Source organism: Stegodyphus dumicola, chromosome 5, assembly GCF_044657685.1.
Source record: "Stegodyphus dumicola isolate Sdum_Otavi_A_Nest chromosome 5, ASM4465768v1".
NCBI classification, from domain to species: Eukaryota; Metazoa; Arthropoda; class Arachnida; order Araneae; family Eresidae; genus Stegodyphus; species Stegodyphus dumicola.
The window spans coordinates 163,928,407-163,955,613 of NC_140772.1; the positions used below are offsets into that span (position 1 = coordinate 163,928,407).

The 27,207-nt window shown below is 32.5% G+C and overlaps 1 protein-coding gene across 2 annotated transcripts in view; it reads right to left on the reverse strand.

Annotated features, from left to right (window-relative positions):
- LOC118181155 (calcitonin gene-related peptide type 1 receptor-like) overlaps positions 1-27,207 on the reverse strand; it is a 374,571-nt gene that overhangs the window by 11,082 nt on the left and 336,282 nt on the right. Inside the window, exon 17 of one of the 2 annotated variants that reach the window (XM_085817334.1) lies at positions 12,160-12,265. The exons of the other annotated variant lie outside the window; for it this stretch is intronic. Coding sequence (XP_085673460.1) covers positions 12,160-12,265 — 106 coding nt within the window. Of the gene's footprint in view, positions 1-12,159; positions 12,266-27,207 lie in introns of those variants that run through there. 2 annotated transcript variants of the gene reach the window in all.

Sequence of the window (27,207 nt, forward strand, 5' to 3'; positions counted from 1 at the left end):
CCACAGCAAACTCAAGCACACGGCTACGGAAGCAAAGCGAATCAGTGGGCAAGGAAACCCGAGCATCCAAAAACAGCCGGCGAACGTCGACAGTTCAATAGCAATCCAGGAAAAAAGTCTCAAGGCCAGTGGAAAAAGAAGGAAAGCATGGAAATGAAAAAAGATTTAAACTAAAACGGATTTCTGCTGACGGGAGGGTGCGGAAATCCGAAGGCAAAGAAAACCCCTCTTCCTTCAAGTTAAATACAGTAATGGTGAAAAATTTGACTCTTCCGAAGATTGAAGTGTTGGTGAATAACATCCCAGCCACCGCACTCCTGGATACAGGCGCGCAGTGTTCCTGTGTGGCAGAAGATTGTTTTAGGAAGTATTTTCGGAAATACCGCATATATAATTCGGATAATACGACAGTGTTAGTTGCGCAAGGAGAAAGATGTAAGTGCATAGGTAAATTACCGCTATACGTCCGTATCAAGGACAAACAAGTAAAGGTTATGTTTTTTATAGTAAAGAATCTGCAAGCACATATTATCTTAGGGATAGTTTTTCTTTCAGAGGCAGAAGCAACGCTGGATTTTAATGAAGCGTCCCTTAAGCTGACGATGAAACCAGTTCGAGAAGAAAAATCGGAACCGCCAATGTTAAACCTTGATCACCTGCCTAAGGAAGAGCAACAAAGAATCCGACAAGTGGTAAGTGAATTTGCTTCGTTATTTAGTGATATTCCAGGATTTACTCAAGTTACTAACCATAGTATTGACACCGGAGATTCAATACCAGTTCGCCACAAAGCATGTCGGCTCGATAAGAATAAAGAAAAAATTATAGAATGGCACATTAGCGATATACTACGTAAAAAGATCATAACGCCCATCTCAAGTAGTTATGCTAGCCCGGTGGTTTTACGTAAGAAAAACAATGACTACCCATTAACACATCCAAAAAGGTGGCGTTTCGCGATCGACTATCGTAAATTAAACTCCATAACTAAATATCTGGTATATCCGTTACCTAATATTGAAGAAATTCTAAGTAGCATAACGTCTACCAAATATATGACGACTTTAGACTTAACGACTGGTTATTTTCAAATAGGGGTTAGACCTGAGGACGTGCCTAAGACTGCTTTTATAACCAAGTCTGGCACTTATGCATTCCTGCGTATGCCGGTTGGCGTTTCAGGGGCACCGGCAACATTTCAGCGATGTATGGACATTGTGCTAAGGCCTGTTCTTGGAAAGTCCACATTTATCTATTTAGACGATATCATTATTACTAGTGATAATCTGGACCAACATGTACAGGATTTAAGACAGGTGTTTTCATTATTAAATGAGGCCGGTCTAAAAGTTAATGTCTAAAAGTGCAAATTTGCAGCCCCTGAATTGAAATATTTAGGTTACAAAATATCTCAGAAAGGAATCGAGACAAACGAATCAAAAATAATCGCTGTGTAAAAGTATCCGCCGCCGAATACGGCGAAGAAGCTCTCTTCTTTTCTAGGTCTTTGTTCATATTATAGGTCCTTTATAAAAGATTTTGCAGCTATTGCTGAACCATTGTTAAAATTAAAAGGAAAAAGGCAAGATTCTCGTGGACGGCCGAAGCCAATAGTGCTTTCGAAAAATTAAAGCAAGCATTAACGCAAGCCCCTGTGTTGAAATTTCCTGAAAAGGATGAGAATTTAGAAATTTCAGCGGATGCTTCGGATTATGCGGTAGGAGCGGTACTTTCGCAAAATCAGCAGCCCGTGGCATTTTTTACTCGAACTTTAAATCAAACACAAAGAAATTATTCCGCGACCGAGAGAGAGGCACTTGCAGTTCTGTTAGCAGTGCAAAAGTTCCGAGTCTATTTTGGAAAGGCGCCAATAACAGTGTATTCTGATCCTGCGGCGGTAACTAGATTGTACATCAAAAATAATCGCTGTGCAAAAGTATCCGCCACCGAATACGGCGAAGAAGCTCTCTTCTTTTCTAGGACTTTGTTCATATTATAGGTCCTTTATAAAAGATTTTGCAGCTATTGCTGAACCATTGTTAAAATTAAAAAGGAAAAAGGCAACATTCTCGTGGACGACCGAAGCCAATAGTGCTTTCGAAAAATTAAAGCAAGCATTAACGCAAACCCCTGTGTTGAAATTTCCTGAAAAGGATGAGAATTTAGAAATTTCAGCGGATGCTTCGGATTATGCGGTAGGAGCGGTACTTTCGCAAAATCAGCAGCGCGTGGCATTTTTTAGTCGAACTTTAAATCAAACACAAAGAAATTATTCCGCGACCGAGAGAGAGGCAATTGCAGTTCTGTTAGCAGTGCAAAAGTTCCGAGTCTATTTTGGAAAGGCGCCAATAACAATGTATTCTGATCATGCGGCGGTAACTAGATTGTACTCAGGGGAAAACTTATCCCCAAGGTTAATAAGATGGGCACTCAAGCTACAAGAATATAATCTGGTAATCAAGCATACCCCCGGAAAGGAAAATATCGTAGCAGATGCCCTATCCAGAATTAAAATAGATGAAGAAGGTAATACTGTAAAGGTGGCAATGCTCACAGCATGTACAATAAATTCCCGAGAAACTGTAATAACCGAACTGGGTAAGGATCCTGAGTTTGGAAGCATTTATGAGTATTTAAAGGATCCTGAAAATTTTAGCCACCAAGATATTGTGGCGATAAGAAATAGGGCGGCCCATTACGAACTAATAGATGGTCTATTATTTTATACAAAAACTACAAATTCCAACAATGAATTTCGACCTGTTATCCCAGCTAGTCTTAGATTAAATATCCTGCAGGAGTTACATGACAGCCCTTTAGCTTCTCATGCTGGTATTCGAAAAACTATCCAACGCGTACGCGAGGCAGTCTATTTTCCTGAACTGCAAAAGTTAACAAGGGCGTATGTCCAGTCCTGCCCAACATGTCAAGCAGTTAATTATATTAATTTCCGCCCGACCGGCATTTTTTACTCGGCGTATTCGGGTTTCTAAATAGTATTAAATCCGAATTTCCAAATGAAATAATTGGCATCGATTTATTGGGCCCTTTCCCAAAAAGTCAGTTAAATAAAAGTCGGTATCTCCTTGTTATGGTTGATAATTTTAGTAAGTGGACCGAAATTGTTCCCTTAAAACGAGCCTCCGCGAAATTAGTTACCGATTTTATTTTAAATAAATATATTTTAAAATACGGGGCGCCCCTAAAAGTTATATCGGATAATGGTCCTCAATTTCTAAGTAATATATTTGAAGACATGTGCCAAAAACTGGGCATACGTCATTTAAAAATGGTCCCGTATCGGCCGCAATCAAATATAGCGGAACGGGTCAATAGAAATATAGTGAAAATTATCCGTAGTTATGTTAAAAATTTTCATAAAAGCTGGGATAACTATGTCAATGAATTTGCTTTTCCCTTAGGACCGCAAAACATGATACAACGGGCAAAACTCCTGCTGAGTTATTTTTAGGCAGAAAGATTATAACGCCGTTAGATAAATTATTTTATGTTCAACAAAGAGCCCCAGAATTTAAAATGGGTGATATAGAAAAATTAATTAAAGAAGCAAAAAAGAACACTGAAGTAGCACAGAGAAAACAAAAGCTCTATTATGATTTGAAACGACGGGAAGTAACTTATAAAGTAGGAGATGAAGTATTAAAAATTAAGCATTCACTTTCTTCAGCACCAGAAGATAAAACCGCCAAATTTCCCATAATCAAACCGGCTCCAAAACGGAAGATCTACCCATCGGACAGGAGTCTACGCAGCAAATGTCGACGAATTGATGAAGGAACACCAGCTGCCATCAAACGGCCGAGACCACAGGCAGAGGCTAAAAAGAAGGTCTTCAAGGGTGACCAAACTGGAAGGAAAAGAAAGCTCATGGAGGAAGGAACTGAAGGGCGAACCCGCACAAGAAGGAGGATAAACCAAACCGTAATCTTCCCTACCTTCCAGGACTGGGCAGAAAAAAGGATGTCCGAATATCACAAAGATAAGTAAAACTTTATGTTACTTTGAAACCTTAAGTTAATCTTTCATTCTTACTGCAAGTGGCAGAATTCAAGACGTTTTACCTCATGCGAGGTCTACCTTTATCGCCAAAAAGGCGAGAAATGAGTTGTTACCTATTTTGGTATTATGTTTTCCAATTACTCGCGAGTAAAACTAAAATTAATGTATAATAGGAATGTGTAAATACTTGAATATTGTAAAAGTTATTGTATAAAATTTTATTTAAAAGATTCTGGCAAGAAAGAAGTTTTAGGCTGAAAGACTTTTGAAATGTAGTATTTCAATGTAGAAGAATTGGCACTTGCTTGGAAAAGAATAGAAGTTAACAATGTACTACTAATGTATGTTTTAAATTGCGTAAAATTAACGGCATGTTAATATGTTCTTATATACAATGTGAACTGTTATTTTAAATGTTAAGAAATACTGTGATATGGTAAAAGTGAAAGTAATGCCAAAAATTTTAAACTTATTCGTGTGACTGAAAAAAAAAAAAAAAAAAAAAAGAGAAAAGTTTTGTGAACATGTGTTAAAGGTTGAATGAATGTAGTTAGGCTCTCTGACGCTACACTTCAGAGTTAGCCACTTTCAGAATAGTACCTCAGGGTTTAGAGTTGAAGATAGGGTGTGTTACGAGGTCTTGTTATGTTGAATTTTAACACGTTAGTGTTTTGATTGTAGGCGGCAGTGTTGAACACGTATACATAAACACATTCGTGTTTGGTGTTTTCTTTTACAACACATGTCAGAGAGCACGGGGAGAGATAATTAAAATAAAGTCATGAATGAAATAAGAATGTTAAGAGAAATATAAATATTCATGTTACTTTAATTGTGTAACATTTCATTAAACTAGTTTTCCTTCCAGATCTCTGGAAGGAACCAGATTTCAACTAAAAGCTCCTGTTTAGATGCAGTACAGATGAAAAGATTGTCCATGGAGCTGATAATGTAAAAACAAATTTTTTTTTTTAAATTTCTAGTTTCTAGTGAGAAATGTTTGTAAAAGATTGGCCTCGCGTTAGATTCTAGAGCTAAAAGTTTTCAACAAGGTCGTTTTAGACCTCAGTTTCAAACTAATTAACTGGCGGGAAGTATGTAAGGATCTTAAGTTTTACTAACGTTTATTTTATTTTAAATCTTTACTATCACTTCTTATTTTCTACTTCCGGCCAGAATTAAAAGCTTTAACTTATTTATGCAAATTTGTCTGGCGAACGCCAAGTACTTAAGTTGTGGCTTTTTGCCAAGCGAGAGAGAGGAAGGAGTTAGTCGAAGCAGGCCGCTTGCCTTAGCAGTTTTACTCGGTTGCTGGTTGCCTTCCAGGCCAGAGGTTTAATCCTCTTGATAATTTTAAACGTATTGTAGTGTTAACAGTTCTCTGTACTACATACGGCTTCCTGTTAATATACGGCCAATCTTCCATGTAGGGCCTTGTTTATTATTCCAAATTTAAGTTAGAGTTTAGTTAATATTTTTATATTCTTACGTTCAGACCACAAGTAGTTGGTCTCTGTATTCCGAAGTACGGAAATTATTGTAAAGAGTGAAAAATAAAGGGTTTCGTATACCCTTCCTGTGTATCTTGTCTACTTCCCACATTTATTGGACACAGCTTTAGTAAGCTCCCTGTTCCGAGTCAGGTCTTTGCATGTTCCCAAAGAAAGTAAGGCGGAACATAGAACCTGACAGAAGAACTAGATGATTGTTTTAGAACTGCAGTCATTAATATCCGTGGAGGTTATAAAGCAGGGAGTAACGGACAATTTTTGACAGCGCTTGGGAGAATATGTGGAGCACTGAGGTCGTCAATTGGTATAAGTCAAAACATTTATTAATAGACGTCATTCTTATATAGTAAGTCGCAATATGTACGTTATTATGACGTAGAGAATAACAAATAAAAAGCATTTGTTCTCTTATAATATGATTTTATCAACAGACTGTGAATTCTGTCGCACTCCTATATAAGAGTAAAATAGTCTCTGTATAGCCTTTTACAGTGATTTAAATGCATATACATAAGAGATGATAAGTATTGCGTACGTAAATAAACATCGCCTTCCAAATATTACTTGTAAGCAATCTTCAGGTGTAATGCTTGTACGAAATTCCGTGATTTATTTGAAAAATTCGGACTTTGTATCAAGTCTATAAGATAGAATCAAATCTGATACGATCTTAATAATGATAGCAAGGTTTCCGGCTAAATAATTCGTTTTAAATCCCTCTCTTTTTTATTTGCACACAAATAACAGTAGTTTTCATTTAAAAGACTTGAACGTTTGCTTAAAGACCCGGATACAGTATTAACGGTACAATCCTAATTTTAGGACAGTAAATAATTAAATTAATTAATTAAATTAATTATTAGTAACTAATTAAATTAGTAACTAATTAAATTAATTAATTAATAGTATCACGAGAATGATTTGATAAAACTCAACAGAAAGTTTTAGGGAAGCACACACCTTATTTCCTGATTAAGAATATTTTCACACTCTTTTGAAAACTCTGTAAATTTAGAGATAATTAAGTCTGAAGAAGTTCGAACTTGCTTGATATTTGTGAATGAGTCGCTTATCAGGCATGAAATCCTTGCCTTGTGACATAAAATCGGCACTGCCAGGCGAACAGACATCTATTGGGTGATATATAACCTATACAATGCTAGCAATTAGGAACAACACAATGGTAAGGATTAATGAACCTCCAAACAGCTTCGCAATGGCAATTGATTAAAATATAATTCATCAAAGTCCCCCACCTCGCGTGATTAAGATTTTCTATGCCTGTACTGAATCAAATTCAAATTTAAGCTTAAGAGAGTAGACTGCGAAATCAAATTTTAACTGAAGCAAATTGCACTTCCTTCAGTTCTTGCCTTCCACTATTTGATAAATGACTATAAAACTGAGTAATAAGGAATATTTTATTAAAATGATTTTTAACACTTTTGGGATAACATTCCATAGAAAGTATTAAATCGAAATAATTAATGTTACGAATTTAGCACATTTAGTCCAAATTTTTATTTAGAATATTGTAAAAACTTTCTAGAGCTTATTGGTTTAAATTTCATTCTTGCTTCATCAGAATTTGATATAAAACTCAATATAACTGTAGCTTTATCATTTAGAAACACATGATACATAATGTTAAACAAGAGTTAATTTAATCAATTTTGACTGCTATATTTTTCGATTAGAAAACAGCTCTTATTTTATAAAACCCATGGAAAATTACTTCATGCTATGCATGTTATAAAAAATGTCAGGAGCAAATTATTTTTACAAAAATTGTTTTTCAAATTCCTTTTAATTTATGTGGATACAATATAAGGGAAATAAAATGATTCGGAACTTAACTGGAACTCTTATATTAAGGTAATCAAAATTCTTCTTAAAGATTTAGATAGTTGCAGACGGAAAATTAACTAATAAAATGGCAGCACAATTAACTGATAAAAAATACAGAATCCTTTCTGATATTAAGGGCTTTTGTTAAAAAGCATTTAAAAGAAGCATAATTCCCTTTTGCCTAATAAACATTTAACTTTCGCTAAGCCAGCATATTATCAAAATCGAGCCTTTAAAGCCCATATTACATATTATAATAATTTATTGTAGTCCATATACAGTAGCATGTTATCGCACTTTCAGAATAACAGACATTCAGAACCACTGCTTTAAGGTGAGAACTAAATTTTCGTGTTCATTTGAGGAAAAAACGAGTAAAGATTCAGAATAACAATGTACTAAATTGTAACAACAAATGTAGTCTCAAAAGCAAACTCAGTACCACTTTTATTGGCAGAGGGTAGCTTCGATAGTTATTGATAAGAGGCTAAGCATATCCTCCTTTCCAGACAGCATCCGAGGTTCAAAATTCGGCAATTCTGATTAGTTAATGATCTAGTGCTGAGCCATCTGTAATCCAGTGATTTTATTTTTATTTGTGCTAAAAACCTGAACGATTTCTGAATCAAAGAAACAAATATAAAAAATCCAAGATGATATAATAAGTAGAGGAAGATTTCATACCGGGATGATATAATAAGAAAGAACTGGAATATATCCAGGATGATATAATAAGAAAGAACATTCTAATTAGAAAATTAAAAATCATGCTATTAAAAATTTTAGAATGCATATTCTTGTCTAAAGCAATCCGAAATGAAGATGTTTACCTTCATTAGACAATTCACTTAAACTGCGAGGGGAGAAAGAAAAGACAGTTCCACATCTCACATTCTACTGGGCCGATTGACGAAATTCAAACTGCGCTTTTCATGTCTCGAAAGCGCGACTTAGGATATATATTAGTTATATATAGCATTGTTCCAATATAGGTATTTTGATACAAAATCGGACTGAAATCAGATGCCAATTTTGTTCCGTGTTTCGACTCTACGACTCAAATTATGCCTAGATATTAAATTTTTCAAAATTTGGTGCGAAATTTACGAAGAAATTCAAAAATTTATCTTGGCGCATATTTTTCAGTTTGCGCCAAGAATAATTCACTTGACGGAATTCTTAATTTATAGTAACCTACTTACTTTCCTCTTTTTTTTCATTGATGCACAAGAGGAAAGAAGGTTCATTGTTCCAGGGATAAATAGATTCTAGTGATCTCTTCTGATTACTGCATTGTTCATTCTTTCAAATAATTTGAAATATATAAAATATAATCATATATAGTGCGTAAACAACATTTTCATTATTATCGCTTATATTAAATATGCCAAATTTCAAAATGCGCCAAAATGTAAATTCACGTATATCTTAAGAAATTTTGAATAAAAAACTCTAAATTTTTGCGGGTGTGACTAGAAATACATCTACTTTAAGATGATTTTAAAACTTTTATACGCTATAATTCAAAAATATTTTCAAAACTTTAATAAAATGTTTTTAAAAACACAAATTTAAAAAATAAATCATAAAATATGCGCGAATTACCTTTGGATTAAGCTTAAATTTCGAATTCTGAAGAAGCAATCAAGTAAATTTAATAAAAAAGGAAAAATTAATAAATACATATCAAATTCAATTATTTGAGCAGCTAATATTTTGAGAGGTAATTTTTTAAAAGCTACTCGTGCGATTTTTAAAACTTGGTAGTTTGGCATAATTTGAGTCGTAGACTTGAAATTTGATTAGATTTGAAATTGATGAGATAGATTTGAAATTTGGAAAAAAATTGGCATGCCATTTCAGAAACAGTTCGATTTTGTCTTAAAATACCTATATTAGAACAATGCTATACATAAATCTAATACATATCGTAAGTCGCGCTTTCGAGACATAAAAAACGCAAGTTAAATTTCGTCAATCGGCACGTAGAACGGAAATATAGAACTGTCTCTCTCTCTTTCTTTTTTTCGCAGTGTACCTTTATATAAAATGTCAATTTAAATTTAAGCATTCTAATTTCTACTTTAGATTGCTTTTTAATTTCTATTTCTACTTTAGATTATAATTTCTACTTTAGAAGGGGCAATTGAGTAACTGAGCTAATGAAAGCAGTAAAATATAATCATATATTTCAATAAAAATTATAGCAACTGTCTGGATTAAGAAACCAGAACACTACCACTGGAAGCAAAAATTGACTGTAGAAATGCAAGTGAAACAAATTATTGAGCCAACAGAGAATCCTGTATATAAAATCAAAATATACTGCGGTACGGCTAAAAAGTTAGCCATATGATGCTATAAGGACATGTATCGTATAGACTCTAGTTTGTGATTAACAACTGGAGCAAGAGTAAATTTATTAGTTCAATGGCTTAAAATCTAAGATGATCCACTGGAATTTTAACTTTTTTCGGCTGTCTATAGTAAGTTGATTTTTAAAAAAGTCAAACACTGAAGAATTTAACAATAATATAATTTTAAAAATCAGTGCTATATTTTCCCTTATTCTATAAATGGAATGAACACTAGAATGGCTATATGCAAAATTAAAAACTTGATGAAGATTAACAACGGAAATTTAGAATAAAATATGTCAGATTCGCAATACACATTTTGAAAGTCTGACTGTATCTTCTATCGTGTAAAATCAATAATACGGAATAAGACCGAGGATGATCTAAGAAAATTATCCACAAAAGTGTCAATTTAATGACAGGAGAAAAACAGCTCATCGTTATTATAAATGCTTATGATAAACAACCAAAGAATCAAGTTCTTCCCGGTAAAAAGAGACTAGAATTTGCATCATTAACCAGAACTGGAAGATTTATTTCATGGATACTTAAATCCTTTATAAAATACAATTTTCAAAAAAAAAAAAAAAAAAAATTTTGATTTAGAAAGCATCCAATAAATTTTACATGCATTACGACAATACTCATTGCTAACTTTCATACTTTTTCTAACTAACCCTCCTGTGGGCTATGTTTTCATCATTTTCTTTTATACGTTTCGAGGTAAGTTTTGAAATAGATCGTAATTATTAAAGAAATTGTAGAATTTGTATTTTCAAAGCATTTTCAAAAATTAATATGCAAGAATATTTCGCATTTATCCGACATTATATCATTAGTATGGCACGTAAATGGTTATAAAATATATGTATTTAAATCAGTCCGTTTTGTTATGTGTACCATATCCAATTAAACTCTAATGTTTAGAGAATCTAATTGGAAGCTCAAGGAATAACAGTTTTTCAAAGGCATTTTTACGGTTTGTAAACATTTGCGATATAATTTGTATTATTGCTTACTGAAAGAAAGTTAAATTTTTCAGTTTTTAAATAGTATTCTAAGACGTGTAATGTAAAATAACAGGACATTACTAGTACCAATTAGTGGAATAGCAAGGATTTTATATGCAACTGAATTTTTGATACACACAGATGATTCTAGTGTTGCATGTATGATGTTGTTTCAAATTATTGCAACTTTTTCAAACACTGGACTGTAGAAAAGGCATGCACTTGGGTACTATCATTATTGATCCTATTATATTCAACTAGTGAAATCTTTTGGTTTCAATATAAACATTCATCTTTTTCTTTTAGTAGCATCATATTTATTAAGGCGGTTGTGTTCTTCGTGCAGTGTAAGTAAAATGCTTGCAAATACATCGCCTGGAAATATGTAATGATTTTTGACATGTGAAAAAAATTGAATAAAATAAAAAATAAAGAATAAAATTTAAACCTGTAAGGTAAAGAGTTTAAAACATTTTCGAAAAATAGAAGCAGTTAATTGAAATAGATAAATTGTTAAATGAAGAATGCTTCAACAAAAACTACTTCACAACAGAAGTTTTACTATTAGTTTCAGTAGTCAAACTTAATTAAGTGATAATGATCGAATAAAAAGGGAAGCTATATTAATTCCCTCGAAGGAAGAACAAATTTCAAGAAAAGAGCACATTCAAGAAAAGGGTGAAGCGCTTTAAATCTGCAAATATTTCTGATAGCAAGATTTAAGCTCAAAATGTACTGAAGTTTTATTTAAGGTCCCAAATAAAATGACACTCCTTTTAAAACATCTTCAGCATCTAAGAAAAGCATCCGATGTATCTTCCCTCTAGTATTAACACAGCAAAATAGTTTACCAAATGTAGGTACACTTTGTAATAAATATGAACTCAAAAATGATTTTAATAAAACTGTTACATAATTTATTAAAATTATATGTAAAACATTTACTACAGGACAGGGTGGAAATTCTGAAAAGGATTCGAGGACAGTTCTTTCGGTTTCCTTTCTGTACTGTTCTATCCTAAGAAATAAAACACTGAAACAAGAAGGTTACGCATAAACTTTACATAGGCAAGAATCACAGCTAGTGTACAAAAGACACTATACTAGAAATACTTTAACATTAGGGAAAAAAAAGAACAATGTGAGGCAAGACGAAAAACACAGTATCTAATATTTACTACGTCACATGCGCAATAACACAGAGAACAAAAAGTATATTCTTTAAATAATTTTTTTACTTTTCAGATTAGTTGTACTTTTTTCCTGCATTCGTATAACTAACAATGAAAAATACAAAGAACATTCGAAAGATTAATTAAAGGAAGTAGTTCAGACACAACATGCAGACACAAGCAAACGAAATAAAATGAACCGTAATAAGACACCAAAGGAGAGAGCGTGCAGTTGACTCACCTAAAGTGACTTCGTTTGTTGGTTCCCATTGGGTGCCTTACCTCCGGGCTTTGTTAAACAGCCGTTGTTTCCATAGTGTCCCGTGGAGACGGGATTTGCATTAAACAAAAGAAAAAGAACACACCCACGTTGACGCAATAAAGGATAGCCACAAAGTATAACATCAAATAACTCATTAACAGGAATCTATTAAAAGCATTTTGTCAATACCAAGTTCCTTTTTATCCTTTACTCTCTTTGCAGAAAAGTTACTGCACAGAATGTTTGCTTTTGCCTAACCTACGACCAGGAAAATAATTTTTAACTTTAGGTTTTTATGCTGCAGGACTGAACATACAAATAAACGTTACAGAATACGTAAGCAGACGTACTTTAATTGCACAGCATATTTCCGTCACGGCTTTAGAAATCTCGGATTCTTATTAAAAAGGAGCGCATGTTTTTCCTTCTAGTCACATAAAATTAACGCTTGCTTTTATTTATTTTTTAATTTTTCCATTCATTAAGTATTATAAGAAGATAATACAGCTCATTACCTATATTATAGGGTGTTGTGAAATCGTAAATACCAAAATTAAAAAAAATTTATATCTCTAGTTCTATTTTTTTTACGTTGTAATGTCTCAATTTACATTTAATTAAATAGAAAAAGTTATGTTTTTTGTTTTATTCAGTTAAAATTATTAATTTAATTTCAGTGCAGAAAAAAAAATTACGATTTTAACTGCAAGGCCTATGGAAATAAAAATTAATTAAAAATAATTTTGATAATTTTGCTTTAAAAAATGGTTTAGGTTAGACAAGCAAAAATAATTTTTATTTAATTTTATCGAAAAAAATATTTTATATATGTTTGAATGGAAATAGTAATATTTTTTAACAATATAATCTTCACTGAAATAAAATATGATGAGAAGAAAAAATTCCTGCAGAACAATAAAACAAAATAGTACGAACTTAATTCCTATGTAGATTTTTTGAATATTATTATGGGTTACGATCCCAGTCTGTTCAGACATTTGGAGTACAAATGCAGTGTTTATTAAAGAAAATGCCCGAAAGCGTTTAGAGAATTTAAACTTTCTTTCGTACGAATATTAATTTATTCTTTGTAGGCAAAGAAAACGCTTTTCTAAAGACAATATTATACTGTCAAAGACAATATTATACAGGCTAAAATTGTTAAATCCGCTTTCTGGAACTGGCTGGAACACTTTCTGAACCGCTTTCTGGCAGCCTTTCTTAACTTTGAAACAAATAACTGAAAGTGAAATCTTGTAGATTCATTAGGATCTTTTTGATGCTGGAAACGTGAAAAATGAGCAATACTCTCGCCATGATTCGAACCTGGACCTCTCGAATACGCGAACAGTGTGTTAACAGTTACTTTAAGAAAACATGCTGAAAGGATGGAGAAAATATTTTATATACTCCCCTTTTTAAAGGGCGACTGGGGATTAGGGGAACCCAATCGTCAAAATCCTTGTGGTGAAGAATCTTCCTCCACCAACTTTTAGTTCGGGCGCACTCTGTACAGTCATTAGGATTTTTGCCTTATTTTATGTATTGTTTTCACTGTGTTGCCTTTTTTTATTTTATGTATTATTTCACTTTTTAGTATTTTACTTCTTATTACTTTTAGTATTGCTATTTAGTATTTAGCCCTATTTTAGATATTATTCTTACTGTTTTATCAGTCACTTTGTTAATTGCTCATATATTACACTGTACTCATTTTTTGTTCACGTTGTGGATGTCTTTTGTAACCACCTATACATAACTCTGTAAATATGTAACTGAAATTGTTCTTCTCACCCGAAATGCACCCTTCTTCCATCACTGCACTATCGTCTTCGTCCAGCATTTGTTTGCACCTTCCCCAGCAGTCGTCTTGAGCACAATATGTATATACAATATGTATATATAAGTGTGTTATTTTGATCAAGTTATTTCCGTCAGCGGCGCTACCTGGCCGATATGCTAACTACCCAGTGGACCGGCTGCCTCGCTGTCGGTGGAAAGAAAGTCATTAGGATTTTTGAAGCAGGAGATCTGAAAAATGTGCAATGCCATCGCCGGGATTCGAACCTGGACCTCTTGAATACGCGCCGAGTGTGCTAACCGTTACACCAAGATAATATGCTTGGAAAAGGAAGAAACTACCTTACGATATCATACTCTTGTTGATGTGGGTATTATTATAATAGAAAATTAAGAACTTTCAAAACATATTTCTTATAAATTTTACCATATGAGCCCTGTTGCAAGCCTTTAATTATTCATCCTCCTCATTGGAAAGAGTTCCAGGAAAGACAAAAATATGATCGTATTGACGCAACGGAAGTAGCCTTGATACAGGAGCACCTATCGCAGAAGTTATGATTACGTAAAGGACCTAATCTTTATCCCATTTCAAATATTTAATGCTGTCATATGGAAATGAAATCTTCTGACTAATTTTCTGAATGAATCTATTCGAAGTAAGATTATATGCAGTATTAAAACTCTTTTCCTCTCAATTAAGACAATCTCACGTTCTCAGCCAAACCATGAAAATATGTACTAGAAATACACCGTAAAACAATAATTATATATACCGCCAGTTTAACATGAAATTTTGCGTACAGAATCGATGAGGATAAGTGCACAGCGGCGTACATCCGTAGCTTTTACGCATGTCTTCGGAAAAACAGAAAATAAACAGAAAATTTGCCTACAGTAAAGAGTTTTTTATTTATTAATGAATAATCAAGGGCTAAACAAAAATAAAATAAAATAATAAAATGGAAAAAATAAAGATTTAATAATAACCCCCCCCCCCCCAAAAAAAATAAAGGATAATGCAGTGCAAATAAAAATATAAAACGTAAAAGCGGTTAAAAATTAAATGTCTTTGGAAAAATTCTGCCGTTCTCTTAACACTTGAAAATGAAATCTAAAATGCACACATTTATTTTATTGAGCAATTGACGATTTCAAAGAGATTATTCTAGAAGTTAAATTTTACAAAGAAGTCATGAAAAATAAAATATCAAATGATTTTCGAGGTTATATACTTGAAAAAAATCTGGAAAAATATGGGTGACGAAGAACAAAATAATAAAGCATAAAACGTCGTTTTTATACTAAAAAGGCATAAAACTTTAGAAATGGAAGAAAGAGTATGTTTTAAAAGAGCAACAAAGGAATTCTTGCACGTGAAGTCTTAAAGCGATTAAAATAAAACTTTTATCCCCTTTTCCTTCTTCTTTTTTCTTATATTTTGGTGTGCGTGTATGCGTTTTTGGTTATTATATGATTCTTTATTCAAACAGAAAGAACTATTAAGAACTAGAAGATAGTATATCGCAATAAGAAATTGAACAGCGAGTCATTACTTTAAATCTCGTAGGAAGAAATTAATAATTTTGAAGTAGATTAGCACCGCAAGCGAAGGAGCATGATAAAACAAAAAGAAAACGTATTTGACAAGTTTCAGATTTTAAAGGTTGCCCAAAGAGGTTTGTGAAGATTTTCCACGCTTTTGCTGATCTCGCAGTCTACCAGTCTGATGTTACCCTCACTTTCTTCGCATTTACGCCATATAAAATTCAACAGCAAAATTACAAAAATTTTAACAGCAGCATAGCAGTATATGTTTAGAATTCCTGATGCAGCGTTAAGTATTGGCATGCATTTTTTCCACTCTTTTTTTTTCAATTCATCATATAAATATTCAATTTTCTTACTAAAATGGCTTTACAAAACTTTTTCTTGTCTTTTACTTACTAACTTTTGTATATTTACTTGATTTATTGAATATCATACTTTAGCGCTTACGCCACATAAAATCCGATTCAACAGCAAAATTGCAAAATATTCAAAAACAGCATATCTTTAGAAGTTCCAATACACAGTTTCGCGCACCGGAGATAAAAATGTTTTTTTTTCCGCACACTCACAATGCCGTTACTGCTTACTTTGAAATAGTTGAGTTCATTAATTAAAAATTCGTTAAACCTATGCGAAATATGAAGTAGGTAATAACACAAATTCGAAATTCAAAACTCGTGCTTCCAGCTGCCCATGTTCGGGCCCATGACTATGTTACTCAAAATTTGATGGCTGTAGCATTGTTTCTTCACAATGCGTGAAACATGCATGCATTCATGCGGATTATTCATTATTTAATTTCTTAAAATATAACACAAAGCGACAATATTTGATGGCAACAATTTGAAAAGTCATACGACTTTTATAGTGACTCAACGCAAAATGCCGTTTTGAGTCTAATATCCCATTCGGGACTAAGGTCCCTTTTGGGCTAATAATAAGTAATGAAACATGTTAATTATTGTATGATATTTGTAAATTTCAGCTGGGTACTTTTGTTTTCATCATTATACACATGACACGTAAACCCTAAAAAACTGAATACTTTATAATGCTAACCTGCACTAACCAAAGTACTAACTTGATTCCTCTTATGCAGCTAAGTAATTACCTTGGTGTTGATTATTTAGAAAAATTATTAAATAGCTAAGAGTTCATTACTAAAAGAGCTTTTTAAACATTCAGTTACCGAGCATGCTTTTTGAGCATAAAGGTAAAAGCCCGTATTGTACAAAATACATTAAGCCATTGTCAGTATGACGATTATCTCCTGTATCATCCCTCAAGTTTTTTCTACTGTCATAAGAAGATGATGAAAATTTTTGTGGCCTTTTTGGAAGAAACTCTTTTTGGAAAAACATTGAAATTATAGCGAGTCTTGAAAGTGTAAGGCTAAATGACACAGAAGTACCGACGGAGGAAGACAATAACGATGATGGATTCCATATTTCATCAGAATAAGACATTCGTCATCCAGCCACTCAAGAAAGTCAACAGAATTGCGGGAAAGAATATTGGAGATTATGCTGAAGTAGCACAGACAGCCATTGAATTTCAGTAGAATGTATTGAGAAGATTTTAGACCAATGGATGAATATATTCAATCAGAATGTAATGCTGTTACACAACCTAGTATTTGAAATAACGTTTGAAGTACATGCATACAATTTTGTAATGAAAGAAATTAACAGACTGGTCTCATAAAAACAATTAATGAAAATCTATGTAATTTTATAAAATTCTTTTTAAGCAGTACAAAAACACCCTACGTAGTACGAAGCAGTACGAACTCTTGAACGATTTTAAATTAAGGACTGAATCGGTCAAGAGTTCATTTTTTGGGTACATGTGAATTATTATAATCTTATGTAGCCATTTTTGAAACATGCATATTCAGTTAGTTACAAGTGCACAGTGCATTAACTAACTAATAGGTTTATATTTGATTATGGCAAAGCACTCGAAGGCTATCTGTCCAAGGAGAGGGATGACTTCTCGGAGGGATTTCTAATGGAAACTGGCTCGTATACACTTCACTTAGCACATGAGGAAAAATACAAAAGCACCCATGCAGCCAACCCTATCGCCGGGGTTCGGATACCGGACTGAACTGCCAGTGTTCAGTGTCTTTACCGTTCGACCGCCGGGGGGAACCTGACTAGAATAACCAAAAGTTCAGTGCCCTTTTAAAAATGTTAGAGACATTAAAAAATTTGAAATCAACAACTTCGCAAATTTCAAGAATGAGTGTGGTAGTTACTTTGTGAAAATTTACATCGTGCTACTTTTTAAATTTAACAGCAGTACGTGAATTAATTTCAACTTGCAAATTGGCCAGGGAGATTGAGAATATTTCAATGTTATTCATTCTTGCACATGATGCCGGATTAACAGTGACTTAAAAAAGTGATGAGAATATTTCAATGTTGTTCATTCTTGCACACGATGCCGGATTAACAGTGGCTTAAAAAAGTGATCCAACACCTACACTGTCCATACCGATAAATCAATTATATAATAACAAAAAACTATTATTTTGCCTTTTGTATTTAATTTCGCAGGTATTTCAGATTTTTAAGCATATTTTATGAAAGTCATATAAAATAAACAGTACACTTCGTACCAGAGTGAAAAACAGATATCTCAAGGAATTATTTTTTTCTTAAATATTTCTAGCTTTTAAAACAAACTTTCACATAGATTTATATAATGTTTTGTTTATTTTTGCCCTGGTTTTTCGTGATCATGATGTTACTAATTTCAATTCTTACTAATATTTTGTTTCAAATTTCAAATTATATTTATCGACTTCTTACTGAGGAACAATTTTTATTTCTTGGAAAAGAAGGCTGCGCAGCCAAAATCGCTTATTCAACGTAATACTCGAGCTCATTATCTGGGTAGAATTTGAAATAAGTTCTAGATTAAAATTTAGAAATGACCCTTTCAAGTTTGATTTTAAATTTACAAGTTTGATTATTTCTCCCGCCTTCCTAGCGTGCCTTCGTGGTGTAGTGTTTCTGCACGCTGGGCCGGCATTCCAGAGGTCCGTGGTTCGATTCCCGGCGAAGGCGGCAGTACTTTTTTCATCTTTCCTGCTTCTTAATTACCTAATGCCTCTGCAAATTGTCCATATATATATATACGGGTATATATATATATATATATATACTTGCGCGCCAAATTAATAAAATTTTCTCATTATGTCCCATTTTGAAATTATTTTTCGGTCTTCTCCATGCTATTAAATACCCATCCGTGACAAATGCTAAATTTTCTTTCGCAAATAAATACGACTTCATTTTAATATGGAGAATTCTTATTTCTTATAGAATTGGAGAAAGAAAGTTTCCTATTCTTTTCATTGATAAAGAATAGTTTCACTTGCTGCTTGAACATTATGCCCACCAAATTGGATCATTATTCTTATAGTCTCTGGATTAAAAATACTCTATACGAGTAATAAAGTTTAGTATTTTAAGGGTAATTAATTTATGATTCCTTAAAGATACCTTGAATAATGACGAGCTGTATTTTCCTAGTCATTTTGAAGGTTTCTAAAATTGATATTTGTAAACAAATATGACTTTATTTTAGTATTCAGAATTCTTATTTCTTTAAGATTTTGAAAAGAATTTTTAAGTTTTTTATTTTTTCATTAACATAGAATATTGTTTTCTTCCTACTTGGTTATTACACCCAGTAGATTTGATTAGTCTCTTAAAATCGCTGGATCAACAAATAACTCCCTAGGATTCATAACCCGTGCGGTAAGTTGAAAGTGCTCTTTCTCTTCGATTCTTCTTAAATATTTCTGACTGTAGGGAACTATATTGCATAATAACAGTCGAATATTTAGGGCTGCAAGTTGAGTGTCGTTATACTGTTAAAATGTGATTGCTTTTGCATTCCATGTTTCTTGCACATGCTTTCAGATTTCCATTTAAGAATACTTATATATTTATATTTATCTATATTATTTTCTATACAAACTATATTTCTCACTCCACAGGCGGCGAAATATTCTTAAACCATTTATGTCTCCCAATTTATGCTTAACAGTAGACAACTGCATTTTCGGATTAAATTTTTACTTTCTTGTACGAAGTAAAAAGGAAGTATTGTAATCGCGAAAAGTTTCAGGCAGCATATTTCAACGAAAATATCCATTTTGACCGCTATCGAATGCAATTTAACGATGTTTTTGCGTGATATCTGTACGTAAGGACAGAATAAAATACTCTTTTCCTTCAAAAAAATTATAAAATTCCTTTAAAATTAATTCTGAAGAGAATTTTTCGTTGCGTCTGTACGTTCGTGCGTACGTACGTATCTCGCATAACTCAAAATTCTGAAGAGAATTTTTCGTGGCGTCTGTAAAAACGTATTTAACGATGTTTTTGCGTGATATCTGTACGTAAGGACAGAATAAAATACTCTTTTCCTTCAAAAAAATTATAAAATTTCTTTAAAATTAATTCTGAAGAGAATTTTTCGTTGCGCCTGTATGTTCGTGCGTACGTACGTATCTCGCATAACTCAAAATTCTGAAGAGAATTTTTCGTGGCGTCTGTAGGAACGTATGTACGTAAGTGCGTACGTACGTATCTCGCATAACTCAAAAACGAGTAGCCTCAGAACGTTGAAATTTTGTATATAGGACTTCTATAACATGTAGATGTGCACCTCGTATTTTGGTTGCAATCGGCCGCACCAAACGTATTTAAATATATATATATATATATATATATATATATATATATATCCACTCTGTTACCCGGCTCAATGATCTCAGTTTCTTTACTCTTATATGTTGGTAAATTGTACATTTTTTGCTTTAAAAATGATCGAATTATGTTGTTTTTATCTTCCGGTTAAGGATTTTATGCCTTTAGTAAATCTGTGTGCAATATTTTTAGAATTATTAGCAATTTTAAAGTTGTTTAATTGCCGCTAAGCCTTTTTTAATGGCGGCCATTGATGTTTACATTTGAAACAGGAGACTAGTGGATATGTTGACAATCTAGAGAAACTTAGCTTCGCAACAACAAAGATAACGCCTTCATTTATTATTTAAATCATGCTTAATCCTTTCTGGAATTTTTTCGCGGAAATAAGCGTTTAAGATTTACTTCGTAATTTTTAATACAGATATTTTGAGTTTTTATGTATTTTTGCCTTGTCGCGAATCGTCTGTGAAAAACTGTTTCTTTTTTGTTTTGTTTGCTTAATTTCTTTTATACATCGTTCTAGGTTTATTATAGTATTTGAATAGAACATGTGGCAACGATTAGATAATTCTTTAAATGATATAAATTTTGTGCTTTCTCAGTTATAATATGAACGAAATATAATACTGTTAAGTGAACCGAGCGCCAGAGTGTCGCTATGGTAAACAAAGTGAATTTTAAAGAATGCATTTAGTCTATTGTGGTTTATGCGGTGTCGGCGAAGTAGGTTTAATTCAATCTAACAAGTTTAAATGCAAGAAAAATTGCGTAGAAATGCAAGAAAAATTGCGTATAATTTAATATTCTGTACATGGAAGTCATGTGGTGTACACATCAGATTTTTTTTTTTGATAATGCAAGATGAATTTGCTTTGTTTACTTGATGACGAAAACCTTTATTATTCCTGATCGCCCATAGCATACCCGTGCTCTAATGATTCTTCTACCAATTTCAGGGTTAACTTTTATTGCAAAATATTCTTCTAACTCCGTTGTAAGTTTCACGGTGTTAATGTTTGTGTTTCGTTTGATTTTTTTTGTAGGGCAAATCTCCTACTCCTTGGTATTAACTTGGAATGTTATCCAGACCTTCAGCAGCGCATTCAACAGTTACATGCAATTTGCATAGTTTTATAACATCAAAGATAATTGATTGATTTACATCAAGGAATAGTTAGATGTTTTTAATACTTTTACCATATTATAATGATGAAGAGTTAAATTCTTTTATGGAACTTGTGGTTAGTTTATAGTATTTTGCCATGTTCTCTACCGATATGTAACTTTTAAATACATTTTGCTAAACAAGTAATAACTCTCAAATGCAGACGATAATACTTGCTATGCCGTTTAGAAATCAAATTTGTAACAAAAAACTTCATTTGTTAAATTATCTCAGGAAAAGTTTGGAGTGTCCGGTTTTTTATGTGAGTTCCTGACTAATACGTTTTGAACGAATTATTTTATTACAAGGAATATTTTGATGATGTTTATTTTGTAGCAAGATTAAAATAGAGAAAAAATAATATATTAGAAAAATATGTCCCGTCTATGTTTTAATATTTAGTACAAGATTTATAAAATAATTTTTCAAAAATACAAGTTTCTGAGAACATAAGAGCCACGTATTACACATGCTTTAATTTAAGATACTTAAAATAAATGACGCCATTTTTGGAAACTGAAAGTATTTGCTCCTCTTTGCGACATAATATGTATGATTACAGCCTAAAAATGACTAGTGCCCGTCATAAAAAATACATGCGTGATTACTAGAACTATGATAACTCACTTAAATAACTTTATACTATGTGAACTGAAATTTATATTTCGATAAAAAACACAAAGATTTTGTTGAAATAGTTACAGAAAATAATGTTAGTAATTTCATTTTCCTTTGCAATTTAACAGAACTCAGAAACATTATTAATGTTACAAAATTTGCAAGAACAAAGAACTCACTTTTCCTTATTTACTAAAAGTACAGCACATTATTAATCTTCATACCAATCTGACTCAAAACAAATGAAGTCTTAGTGCAATTAGTCATACTGTTTATTGATTCTTTAAGAATAACTGCATTTAGAATAATAAGATTACCGCTGCAACAAGCCTTTTACAACTGAGTTGATTCCAAGGTTTAGTGGTATAAGTAAACTGGAAATCGTCTGGCATTTATTTATTCACAGACCGATTTACTCGTATTTGTTTTCTGGTAGAAAATACAAATATGATTTAGAACGAAAGGCTATTTGCGACGTTCATTGAGCCATAGCTATTAATAAAAGACGGCACTTAAAGATTTGTAACAGATTTCTTAAAAATAGAGATAATCGATTCTATGAGGAAACTTTGTATTCCACAGGTATAATGAGATCAATCAGATCTTTTCATAATCTAACATAAAAGAATTTGAAAGGTTATGGCAAGATTAGTAAGTAAGAGGATTTTAGGTAATCTCCTTTCTCAAGTATCTATGCAGGGATAGAGATAACGTATGCTGTTATACTATTGGTTACTCGAAAGCGAAGGCTACAAGATTTATTTCCTTAAATACTGATCATAGATATCTACTAATTTCAAAGATTCTCAAAATCAGATAGAAAATTTTATAAAAACTGTTTGAAAAATGTAAGCGAGAGTGTTTTGTAAATACAAATTTGAACATTTTGTGTGATCCCCCTAGAGAAAATATTATAGTTTATAAAATATTCATTATACTTCAATAAGTTAAATACAAATATTCCAAACCTTTACATGAAAAAATTCTCAAATATGAGTAATTCATAATTTCATCCAATTAACTGCAAATTTAACAACGAGTAATGTGTTGCTTGATTCGAAACCATTAATCGTTAAAATAAGAAACATTTATTTTGTAACTGTTCCCTATTTTAGTCAAATAATAATGAATTTGTATTGATAACAAGCAATGGAAAGCTATCGCTGATAGGCAGGTCAAGCTTGGCATTCAGCAGGCATATTCAAAAAACTCTGTGAAGATACTTACAAGTATTCAAAGATTATAAAAAACAAATTTAGTACACAGATGAATATAGTAAAATAATTCATGTAGATTTTATGTACGCATTTATAATAATATTAACTGTAAAAAATAGAGGCTTTACAGTAACACAGAATAAATATATATATATAAGGCAATAAAAACATTTTTCTAGATAACACAGCAATCGCGTGTAGAAGTGTTATATGTGCTTCCTTGACGAGCAGATAAAAGTCACGATACAGTGACACGATTACTAATTTATTCTTTCCGCTTAGAACTGTATGTGGAACTTGGTGATTATACTATTGTTACATGTGTAAATAATTAGATTTTATTATTTAAGGAAAAAAAAAAAAAGATTTTTCTAAATTTGAAAATGCCGAAGCATGGACATTTGTATCATTGAAAAAATTTTTTGCAGCGGGAATTATATATTTAAAATCGGCGATTGAGAATATAAAGACTGCATAAAGACTTTTACGGATATGGAATATAAGCTTTGAAAGCTCAGAAATAAAAGATACAGCTTGCTAAAATCTGCTAGAATCGAAGGCAATACTTGGTTTCTTTGGGAAAATAGGCATGTTTGTACGTCACAGACGAGTTAAAACCCCAAAACCTTATGCAGCCAGTCCATTCAATCACCAGAAATGGAACCGATTATTCGGGAAACATTATAATCGGCCAGTATTACCCTCCCAACTTCACGAGTTTCGGAACTAAAAGAAGATTCGATTATTCGATTTTGTGGGTTGAATGGTTAACTCATTTAGGCATAATATACAAAGCTTATGTTCGAAGAGAAAGCTTTCTTAAAGAAACTGACTGGATGGTCATGAGCTGATTCAACGGGACTTATGAAAATTCTAAATCTCCTCTTCTCAGCTTTATAACTCGTAAAACGTTTTTTTTTTTTTTTTTTTTTTTTTTTGGAAAGTAACTCCAAAATGCCAGATGATAACAGGCTTAGCTTTTTAGTTCAACATTTAACTTCAACGAAACTTGTAAATCGGTGGAAGAAACTGCGATTTTGAGTGTAACATTAGGAGTCCGCTGTAGTGCACATTCAACTTGAAATTTCCAGAATCCGTGTGTTTCATAATTTTGCATTTTTAAATTAAAATCTTTTCAGCATAAAATTACGGAAAAATATTCGAAACATTCCAAGATCCCTTTTACAGAAAGTGACATCAAAAAAGCAAATACGTTTGATAAAATTAAACTAATCCAGATTCTTGACGGAGTTTTGCCATAAATCTTCTACATTAGGAAATTCGCGAATATCTTCGAAGCACAATAAAATGAGGCACAATAAGCAAGATACGCCTGTAATGTCCCTTTATTGTGTAAAGTATAATTATTTTCAGGCTGTAATGAATGCTTCTTATTACTATTCGAGTATTATTAATTTGCAGATCAAATATAATCATGCAGCAATATTAGTAGAAGTAGTGGTGTGGTGTATTTAATTATGGCAAAGCACACTAGGGCTATCTGCCTAAAGGGGGGATGCCTTCGTGGAGGACTTTCTAAGGGAAACTGGCTCTTATACACGTTATACACGGGGAAAACCACGAAAACACCCATGCAGCCAGACCGTTCGCAGGATTCGAGCTTTGGACCGAACTACCAGTGTTCAGCGACTTTACCGCTCGACCGCTAGTGGGCACTTAATAGAAGTAAAAATATAACAAAGAAGATCAAAGATTCATTTTGTTGCATTTATATTGAAAAAATACTTTCTATAAACGTGCTCAAAAAACGTAAATACACAATCTATCATTCATTTACTTAAAATGAAAATGTGCGAAAGGAAGCGAACATTTGTTTCACAATTTTTTGCTTTTCGTGCATAAAAATAACCTGTCGCTTCCAATAAACTCCATGGCAATATTTTATTTTTTTTTTACAAAACTTCATAGGTTATTCAGTCCAAAAATGTTTCGGTCATATTATGACTCAAAGAGTTCTCTTAAGAACATTTTATTTCATTGTTCAATGTTCCTTTTGGAGTTCTTCTAAGGCTTCTTTTCTTTCATTTATTGTGTGAAGTCTCTTTCTACAGTGTCTTAGATACTAACAAAAGGACTTTCTGTTCTTTCTTTCTTTTACAATTTCAAAAGCACAAAAGAAATCGATGGTAAAAAAGAGGAAGACACATTTCACTTTGGAATGACATCAAATGGTATTTATTTCTTCATCCATCATGAAAAATGTGGAAAAGTTTTGACTTCTAAAAAACTGTGTCTGATATTTTCACAGCTTATAAAAGATGTGTTTGTTTCAAAAAAGAAATGGCAGGAGAAAAAAATCGTTTTCTTAGAGATGTCTACTTTCTTAAGCTGCCGCCATTTATCCCAGCTTGAAATGGAGTTATCATAGAAGTAGACATATGCCTTTCATATTGATCTGAAACAGACTTAAAGCCTTAACTTTGTCACATTTGTATCGACTCTGCCGACAAAATTAATACCTCATAAATGCTCTACAAACAAATTTAACGCATTTGTCATCAATATCCTACATACAAAATAAATATCTTCTTAATACTCAAGTGGCAGAATTTATATATTTGCTGACGAACATAAAGTCAAGACAATAAAGCCACATTCAATTAACCAATAAACATTCAGGACATTGCTAATGCCAATGCTTTGCTTAGGATTCGAATCTATAAACAATGTAAACCATAGTGGTCTTCCTAATTCCCATACTAACCAAGGCAGAAGTTGCTAATGGGAAATGAAACTACCAAACTCAAATGCTATAAATTATATAACGATTTAAATGTTGAGCACTTTAAGAACAATAATGAATATTAATTGTTTTCTTAACAATGTATCAGTTATCCAGTGTACATTCTGAAAAGAAGCCATATTAATTACGATAAGTTTACTAATTTATTGTGTTAATTATTACTTATTAGTTACTTACGTATACTTACTGTATAAGCGAAACATCTTCTCACTTTTGCTGTTTGCTGTTTCGTTTTGCTAGTCTGCAAAGTGCTGTTCACTAAAATTGTAGATTCTAATTTTAGCACCAAAAGACAACAAAGTTACACAGCTCTATTTTGAGTTCCATTAGAATTTTACTTTGTTCCTTGCCGTTATCTGCGAGTATAAGATAATGTCTCTCAGAAAATATTCCATGAAAGCATTTCTTCTGAAGAGGATAACCTTTGTAAAGTTTTTAGAAGGGGCATTTTCGTAGAGTTGCCTCGCGGGCCTCGTGGTGGGCTACCCTAATCAATTAACCAATCAACGAATATTCCGTTTTTTACACCAGACATCTCATACAGCGTGCCGTAAGATTCGCTAGGCACGCCTCGAAACTTCCGAGGTTTTGTGTTATAACTGGAAAAATAATTTTTTAAATTGCGATCAATATTAATTTTGGAAAAGGAATAAGAGACTCAAGAAACTAATGTTTTTATTTTAATAAGGATTACAACAAAAGATTTGAGTTATGATTGGTTTATTAGATTACGGCAAAGCACTCGAGGGCTATCTGCCTTAAGGGAGGGATGTCTTCGTGGAGGACTTTTTAAGGGAAACTGGTTCGTATACACGTTGAGTTATGAATGAGTTTGTCGACTTTTATGTATGTCCGTGAGTTGCAGCCAATTACTAACATACAAAAACTAGTATGGCATAAACATAAAAGTGCTGAGGATGACTGCTGTATGCAAATTTATTGAGTGTAAGAGAACAGACGATTAAAGTTAGCTGTTAGAATAATTTTAATTGTAACATGCATAGATCCTATTTGCCTTGTGACAAGTTAGCTGTTGGAGGTTAACTTCTCTGAGTATGGAAATATGTCCTTTTAGTAAGAATTTCATCAGTTAGAATTTATACCTTCAGAATCAAGAGATGGACTTTATTAAATTTATAACAGAAATTACTATACTGTAAGTAACTAGCGATTACAAGATAA